This window comes from Merops nubicus, unplaced genomic scaffold (genome assembly GCF_000691845.1).
Source record: "Merops nubicus isolate BGI_N331 unplaced genomic scaffold, ASM69184v1 scaffold8137, whole genome shotgun sequence".
In the NCBI taxonomy this organism is placed as follows: domain Eukaryota; kingdom Metazoa; phylum Chordata; class Aves; order Coraciiformes; family Meropidae; genus Merops; species Merops nubicus.
Window position 1 is genome coordinate 41,408 of NW_008619529.1, and position 9,154 is coordinate 50,561.

General features: G+C 47.7%; 1 protein-coding gene across 1 annotated transcript in view; it reads right to left on the reverse strand.

The window, feature by feature from the left end:
• The window catches only part of VASH2 (vasohibin 2), a 28,176-nt gene extending 22,357 nt beyond the window's left edge, over positions 1–5,819 (reverse strand). Inside the window, 2 exon segments of the mRNA XM_008943816.1 lie at positions 3,375–3,431; positions 5,734–5,819. Coding sequence (XP_008942064.1) covers positions 3,375–3,431; positions 5,734–5,786 — 110 coding nt within the window. The 5' untranslated portion in view covers positions 5,787–5,819.
• Between the last annotated feature and the right edge of the window lie 3,335 nt (positions 5,820–9,154).

The following is a 9,154-nucleotide window of genomic DNA, read 5'->3' on the forward strand; positions in this document are numbered from 1 at the left end:
CACCTCACCTTCCCCACGCCGGGCCTGCCCGGGGCAGCCCTGCCCCTACACCTCACCCGTACCTGGGGCACCGAGGGTGACAGAAGTAGCCCCGGGGGCACTCCTATTGCCATTGACTGCCCATTGTATCTGCAGCCACCCAGTGTCTCTCCAGCTTCACACAGCAACTTCCAAGTTGTCATTTCTCAAAGATAAGTCTGCGGAGGACAAGTATTTGTTCCTCATTGTGGCTCAGACCTGCATCCTAGAACAGAAGCTTGCAGAGGGTTACAGGGCTTATTGCTCCTTATAAAGCCAATAATAAGTCTGTTGGCAGTGAATTCATAGTTACAGATACTACTAGATATCCAGAAATGCAATTTTCTTCTAAAGCTCTTACATCTAAGCTTGGAAGTTTTAAAGAATGGCTATTTCAGTCAAAGGCACTGGTTTTTATTAGACCAGTTGTACCAACGAAAGCTGTAATGTAAGTTTTGCAAGCATAACCCTGTATGGGAAAAAGAAAATTACTCATATCAGCACCCAAAACACTCATACCACATACCTACACACACACCATGCAGCAGCAGAGCTGAACTCCACAGGGTGGCCTTCACCTACCTCGTACGAAAGGGCACATCATGAAGCCTTTAGGAAGGACAGCCAAGCATAATCCTGTATGGGAAAAAGATCAGCATCCAAAACACTCATACCACATACCTACACACACACCATGCAGCAGCAGAGCTGAACTCCACAGGGTGGCCTTCACCTACCTCGTACGAAAGGGCACATCATGAAGCCTTTAGGAAGGACAGCACCCAGGGTCAGGATCTCTCTACATTCTGTTAGCAAAGTACTTGTACAGCAGGTACAGCTACACCATACAACTGGATTTTGTGCAAGTACAGCAGACTCGGGCAAGGTTTGACAGAGACATTTCCAGGTGCAGTTTGCTGGTACAACAGGAACACCACACAGTTTGCAGGATCACATCTCTACTACCTCGACTCACTCAGCTACACCAAGAAATTTAACGTTTTCAAAAGTGTTATCTGTCGTCTAGACAAGTCCACGGGGTGCCCCGCAGTCCAGAAGCTGATAGCTAACAGTGATTTTTTTCTTAAGAGATTGTAAATAAGGAATTGCAGCAAGCCTGTACTTCTTAATGTTATCAGATCCTACAGATAATTTATGCTCTTACTTCCTACATGCAGCCATGCATTTTTATTTTCTCATGCATCACACCAATGCTGACAGTGCATCTCTGTAATATCTAGTCCTTCCTCTGTCACAGAAAAACTCATTACCATGCCCCAGCTCCTTTAGGACACTTTCACATGGATTTATGAATATTCAACTTCCATCTAGTGCTCAGCTTCTGTGCGTCCAGTCACTGCTCTCTTACAGAGAGGCTGCCAAAGATCTTGTAATATTTCATTAGCTTTGAGCCCTCGCATTATGAAATAGGCATTATGTTTAATATCAATAAATCACAGCTCTGGGAACAGCCTCAACTCTCAAGAGCCAGTGGCAACTGGAGGCACTCAGCATCTCGCCCAATCAGCCTGGAAATACAAACTTCATCTTGCAGCAAGTGAGGCCTTCCACACTGCAGAAACTTGCTCAGGACAGCATTTGTCACCCCAGCACAAGAGGCCTGTTGTCCCCATGCTGGAAACAGATTTCTTGCTAAGTGGAACACACCTCCCAGGAAAAAAATTGCAGGTGTGGGCAGTTTTTCAGCTCTGATGAGAACTGGCCTGATAGCAGGAGAAATTGCCATGGACAATGGCAAGAGAAGATACCCTCAGCTGGTGTGAACAGCCACACACCCCAAATGGAGGAAACCAAAGCCTTCAGGGACACCTCAACATTTCAGAGCAATCAACACAGGATTTCCCTTCTCAAAGCTGGGGAGAACAAGACAGGGCAAGCGCTCAAACCCCACTGTGATATGACAGGATCTGATCTGGGCAGCTCAGTGTGCTCCTAACAGCTCCACTGCTCTGTCCATCAGGTCAAGGACTTAACACTGCAAAACCAGCATACAGCAGCTGCCCCACAGGGCTGGACCACTTCCAGGGGCACTCTCTCTCCTTAACTCTTCACAAGTCTTGCCACCACATTCCAAGTCAGCAACATGACAAGGAGAGAAGTCAGACACAGATCCCTGAGTAAACACTAGGTAGGTAAATAGAGGAAATAGCACCAATTAGGAAAGGATGCAAAGCCATGGGTACATCTCCAGCTGTGAGCATTATTACATCAGTTCCCCTCCAGGAAGGAGCACTGTCCTTGCATCCAGCCCAGGAAGACACTAACCTTTCAACTGGTGAGTGCTGAGCACAACTCGTTTTCATCCTTCACTTCCTTACAAAAGAGCTAATGGGACAGATTTTAAAACGAGGGACCAGTTTGAAAATCAGTTTCAGCTTCTGTCAACCCATCCATCATTGAAGACACAAGATTTCTTCTAAACTAGTTCCAACAGTACTGTGAACATCAACTAGAGAAAGGAAGCAGGAAAGATTGCTGTCAGCAAGGTGAAAACCTGACATGCAGAGCTGGGATGGCAACTGGAATTAACAGTGAGGGACCATTAGATACATGACAGCTGGGGACAGCTAGAAACAGGCCAGTCTACAGGAGTAATTATACTCTGCTTATCTGAATTTCACCCTAAAATAAAACCATAATATTGTCAACATCACTTCCCACCCTAACCAGCTCATTTACTGGGTCCTGTTAAAGAGCTGACCTACGTGTGATGGAGTTCTTACACACAAGGGATCCCAGGTCCCCACTGCCTGGCTCCCTGCACATGTTCACACTGCTACTGCACAGCTCATTGCCAACCAGCACAAGCCCACCACGTGGAAGGACCAGCACGATGAGCAGCAATGGGAGAAGCATGGCCACAACTTAAACAGTCTGTTGTGATCCTCCATCAAAGAAAGGACTGTGCCTGAGAAGACAACATTCTGGCAGTATTTTGCATGGCTGATCTCTTCCTACCATCAGCAAAGGGCATTACAGCACCACCAGAACATCAGCACTTCCATTTTTCCATAAAAACAGCCCAGCAATTCCAACCCAATACCAACAATCATGAACTGAGCATTTTCCCAGCCCTGTGCACTTAGCTTTATCTTGCTCAGCTCCCATGCAGCTGCTGAGCAAGAGCAGCCCTTCCACTCCCCGGGACTCACTGGGTCTATCTGCCTCCTGTCACAAGCTGGGAGCCTCCTTGCAAAGGCAGCAGCACACACAGTTTTGGCCCTGCCACAGAGGAGACAGCCCTGCAATGCCATGGTGCTAGTGTTTATGTGCCCAGAGTGATCAGCTGGCATGATGTGGGACAAGAGCAGCAGGCCACTTCCAGAGAGACTTACCCACTCAGAGGTCTGGTTTTCCTAATCTCGAAGAACTGTGTTCCTGTGTGATTGTATCTGGATTTTATCTGTTAAAGGAACACATCTTGGAACAAGCAAACAATAAAATAACAGTGGTCAAAAGGTGAATTTCAGTTCTGATTTCCTGTTGAAACAAAACAAGCAGTAAAAGCTACTGACTCTCAAGAGATGAAACCCTGGCACATGAAATAAAGCAATTTTTTCATTTGTCTTTTCATATGACATATTAACCACCATTAGATGAAGAGCCAAGCAAAAATGTTGTTTGTCTAAAGTAACAGTTAAATTAGCATTGAGGGTTATGAATTCTCTTTTCCTCTAGGTGCTACTCACTATTAGGTTACAAGTTTGAGAAGTCTCCCATTTGGGCAAGAAAAAGAGTTTTTATAGTCTACCCAAACCAACCAACATCATTCATGGTCTCATTTCCCTTATAAGGTTTTTAACTCTGTCAGCCACATAGCTCACATGTGACCAGTAAACCAAAACCACACCAGGTGCATTAAGACCTAGGAAATAGAAATAATTCTCAAAATACAATACAACTGAAGTGGAAATAACCAGCTGAGTGCAACTCAACAACATTAGTTAACACTATGAGCACAGGGAAAAAGTTCATCACAAACAATGCCAGCAGTCACCCATCAAACAGATCTCAAGACAAACCACCACGCAGTAGCAGCATCCCCAAAAGCAGCCTCTTCTCTGCTCCTTGAGCAGAGCTGTTCAAGCACTAATGTAGTAAATCAGACCAGGAAACCAATCTGTCCACCACCTAAACCAATTAAACAAAAAACTCAAACAAAAAACACTCCAACAACAAAAAAAATTTAAAAAGTAATCATGCCATGCATTTACTTTTGATAGGTTATTTTTCCACTTGAATCTGTCCCCCGGCCTAGTTCCCAATGTGGCCATAAGAACATTCAAGCCAGCAAAACTGTGGTGGCAATACCAGAGCAGAAACAAGTGACCCCATGGAGGCAAAGGGCACCTTGTGACACATAAAATCACAGCTACTAGCTTTATAACCACAGCCTAAATAAAAACTCCAGCTCACACCAGGATGCTCTGAACTGACTTCCATGAAGTTCAGAGTTCTCTGGAAACACAACTTTGCTTCCCTCCTGCCTTCAAAACCTAATTCATGAGGCCCTTCCAGAGGGCCCTGAACAAAGCATGCAGCCTCTTCTACCCCTCAAAGGAAGCCCAGACCCCCAGCCCACTTTGAAGCTTTTCTGAATACACCTAACCCCATGCCTAAGGCCTGCTCCTGCTATGTAGCAGAGTTCAAGACCTCAAAAACACTGGGTGGGGGAGTGGGGCGTATAATTCTTGGAGCTCTGTGTGACACAGTCTCCTCTCTGGCACAACCTTGCTGAGCAGCCAGCCTCTCATCCTGCTCAAGTGGCTGACATGCAGGACAGAAACACCATTCCCCTGCAATTCAGGCTGGCCCCAGCCTCCTTCCACAGCAGCTGCTGGGGCTCCAACCCCTGCGGCCGCTTTGATCCCAGCCACAACTCCCCGGAGGCTAACCACGCCTGCTATTTCTGGGTGCTCTTCCAGCTGCCACCCACATCCCTTCTTAATCCTTCCCAGGACTTTATTTCCATTCTTCAACCCCACTGCTTCCCCTCGTACACACGCCACAGAAAGGAAGAGTTCAGAAGGAAAGTAAACAGAGAGCAGAGCAGCATGTGAGCCAGCAACCATCTCGTCTGACACTATCCACCAGCAATGGAAACAGTTATTAGGCAAGGGGCAGGGACAGGAAGGCTGGATAGATGTATACACCTGATGAACCCCTCAGGCTAGGCAGGACATCTGGAAGGAGGGATGCCTTTGCTCAGTTCCTGTACCATAGGCAAGCCCACCCACCTCAAGGTCAGGACAGCTGCTTGTGTCCCCCACCCCAATTACAAGCACTCCCTGCACGTTGAGCATGTAGGCAGTCCTCAGGGGCTGCCAGGGCAGAGGGAGAAAGGGTTTGCCACAGCATCAGCTCTCCCTCAGTTGCTTTATGACAAGATGCCATATTATTTCTCCAGGCACCACAATCCCATCATAGCATCTTCATAAAACAACTTCAAAATAAACATTTCTACTCCCAGCAACATCAGTTAAATTCTTCAGTATCCTTAAAAGTTGATTACACCTCCCAGAGGATTGCTGTGACAAGCTCAGTGCTGCAGGTGCTATCATAAATTCTCAGAGGTATCCTTTCACCCCGAATGGTTTCAAGCCCTAGTGACTAGCTAGTGCTTGAGGAAAGCCCTGTTAGCTCCTGCCCAGCACACGCCAGCGTTCCCCCTGGTGACTGCATGGAGAAGGATACTGCAGCATCTTCATGTAGTTCTGTATTGCCTGGAGCCATTCTGGGACTGACATGGAGATCTTGTAGTTTGGCACAGGCGGCACTGAGGGCTGGACACAAAACAGAGGAGAAAGAGGTTAGACAGCACTCCCTGCAGAGCAGGTGAGTGATTTACTCGGGCAGCAGCAGGGGCTCAGTGCAATGCAGCAGCACAGATGGCTTAAACCCCACGGGCACCCAAGCACCGGGCAGTCACCACAGAGCCAGTGGGGGCTGCCCCAGCACCAGAGCCAGAACCACCCCAGGCTGGCACAGAGAGGCCTCCCTCCCCCGAGAAGCCATTTCAAGGGTAATTTTGGGGTTTCTTTTACAATGAGAGAAAGATAAAAGGAGACAAAGATCCTGGGCTGCATAACTTTCCATCTGCAGCACGTCAGCTACACACTTGCTGAGCGGGGTGTGCATGGTAGAAGACAACCTGGGACATGTTTAATTATATTAAGACACTTAACATCATTATTATATTTAATAATATAATATTTAATGATATTAAAACACTTAAAGATATAGACTAGCAACATAATGAGATTTTTCCAAAACCTTACAAGACATCTGCTCGTGCCTAAGCACTTTAAGAAGCTGGGCCCTCAATCCATACTTAATCCTCACAGCTATGTGGCTCCTAAGCCTGTAACCATGCAGGAAAGGGACACAGCCTTATCCCAGGTATAATATAATATTTAATGATATTAAAACACTTAAAGATATAGACTAGCAACATAATGAGATTTTTCCAAAACCTTACAAGACATCTGCTCGTGCCTAAGCACTTTAAGAAGCTGGGCCCTCAATCCATACTTAATCCTCACAGCTATGTGGCTCCTAAGCCTGTAACCATGCAGGAAAGGGACACAGCCTTATCCCAGGTCCCCTTTATTTTAGGGGTGAGACTGCAAAATATGTGGTCAGCAGATGTCAAAGTGGGCAGCATGGCTACAAAGAAGTTAGTACAATTCTCACAAGCATAGTGAAGGAAAAGGTTTACTCAAAAATTAATGGAGACCCAAATTCAGGAACCAGCAACTTGGGCAGTCATGACACAAGATGCAAAGAAAAGCATATGGTGTCTGCAGGCCCATAATGTTGTCACAGTGGTTTGAAGATCATAAAGATATCACTGTTCTAAATACACTTAAAGTCAGCAAGTTTAGATAAACCAGTGCAGGCAGCACGGGGCCATCACTGCCACACAAGACTTCCCCCTCCACTAAAAATGGAGGGATTGTAGGTTTGCTTCCAGAGAGCAAGCACCGATAATCCCAAAACAATCAAAACCCAACATTTACCACATGTACCTAGTTACTACAGTCAAATAGTTAAAAAAAAAAGAGAGAGTCCTACATTCCTGGCACACAGAAACATATTTGTGGTGGCAAGCAGGCAGATGGGCAGGCCTCCAGCTGGCTGCCACCAGCCCCAGCACCACACCCATGAGTCTTCTCCCCTCACAAGCAGGAGTTAGTAGCCAGACTCACTAGAACAACTTAGTCACAATTTCCCCACCTAAGCTCTTCATTTGGGTCATTTTTTTGGTCCCAGCTGTGAGGCAGGCCAGCATCTCATAGGGCATAGCACCAGTGTGGAGGGCCACGGCTGTAACCCATGGCAGCAACCCTCACCACAGGGGCTGGCGTTGGACCCCCAGGTGAGGCACTTTCCATCCCCTCAGGAAGATGATGGTGTCAGCCCCTCAGACACGCTCAGGGCAAGAGAACCAGGGATCTCCCAACAGCTGACATGTATCCCATCAGCTGCCTGTAGAGTCACCTTGTCAGGCCCAGGAAGCCAGGAGACCCAAGCACTTCCAGATTCCAGGCCACGAGGGAGAAGCAGTCAGCAGCCTTCCCTGCTGCAGGGCAGCACACTGCTCTCCTCTCCAGTGACAGCCAGGCTGGGTGGTGGATAGCCACCCGCTGGCTCCCCCTCCCTCCAAACAAACCCCATTATTTCCCCCAGATTCCTGCCCTGGCTGTAGAAGCACCAGTCCTGGGCAGCCAGACAGCACAAAGCTGAAGGGGAGGCAGCTGCACGACACCACGAGTGAAGGGAAAAGCAACGTTGCTGTGGTTGAGGCTGCAGCCCTCCAGCTTCAGTGCACATCCCAGCACCACAGGTGAGGAGCTGGCGAGGGTTTGTAGCAGGAGGCCAGAGCAGCCAAGAGGAAACACAAACGCAGCACTACAGACCATGAACTCATAAAGCAAGTGAAATTCAGAGACCAGGCAGATGAAAGGTCTTGACCCTGGATCAGTTATTTCCAAGCAGTGGCAGCTCCAGATATAGCAGAGCCACTGCAGTGCAAGACCTTGTGGCAGAGCTGGACATTGTCATCCTGTGGCTGGAAGAGCTCTAGTCTCAGCTCACTGGACACCTGTGTGAAACTCACCTTGCCCAACTCCACCGTGTCTCACAGAAATCATTCTCTGCTATTTAGCACAGATGGCAGGACAGAGCCCTCAAAGTTGGTGAGAGGCTTAATTCATTAAGACCTACAAATATCTCTAGGATCACAGGGCACATAAGGATTGCTACTGCTCTTTCAAACCAGGAGCCCACACCCTTACCAGAGCTCAGGCCAAAGGTCAGAAGGGGGCATGCAACCAAGACACCCCTGAGGTTCTGAAATTGTCCCCCTTACAGACAAGCTGGGTTTTCATGAGGAATCTCCCTCCTAGAAGAGATGCTGCCCTGCACCCATGCAGTTTGCAGTTGTTCCAGTAAGGACAACCTCACCAGTACTGTAAGAAGCTACTGAACACCCTGCACGTGTGATCACTGAGACTAATACCAAAATGATTAGAGCCATCACGTGGAGCTTCCTGGGGAAAGGATGACAACTCCCTCGCATCACTAGGGATTAAGAACAGATCAGATGCAACAATGGGGCAATTACACACACCACTTGCTCAGCATCAACCAGCTACTCAATGCAAGCAGACTGAAAACATCTCAATGGCACAAGTTTCTCCCATCACTCCCAACCAGCAATACCTGCTCTTTTGCAGGGTGCTACACACCCAGCAGCAGCAGCCAACTGAAAAAGCTGTACCAACATTTAGGGAACAACTCTCCCCTCACAGTCCTACTGTGACCCAGAAATTACCATCACAAGTTTATCAACCCACTACCACTCTGCAGCAAACCAACCTACTCCTAAGCTTAACTGGCTCACCTGAGCTGTGCTGGCCTTAATAAGGATGACATGATCTTCAAACTACTCTCTGACCCCAGAGGTCCCAGGCTCAGCTACTCAGGCTAGTTAGTTAGAGCACAACGGGCCCCTCTGCCCTTGAAGTTAATTGCTGCAACAGGGAGTTAGCTGGCAGGCAGTGCTGGAGGAACACAGCTCAACTCTTACAAGCATGTTCCACTGATCAACAAC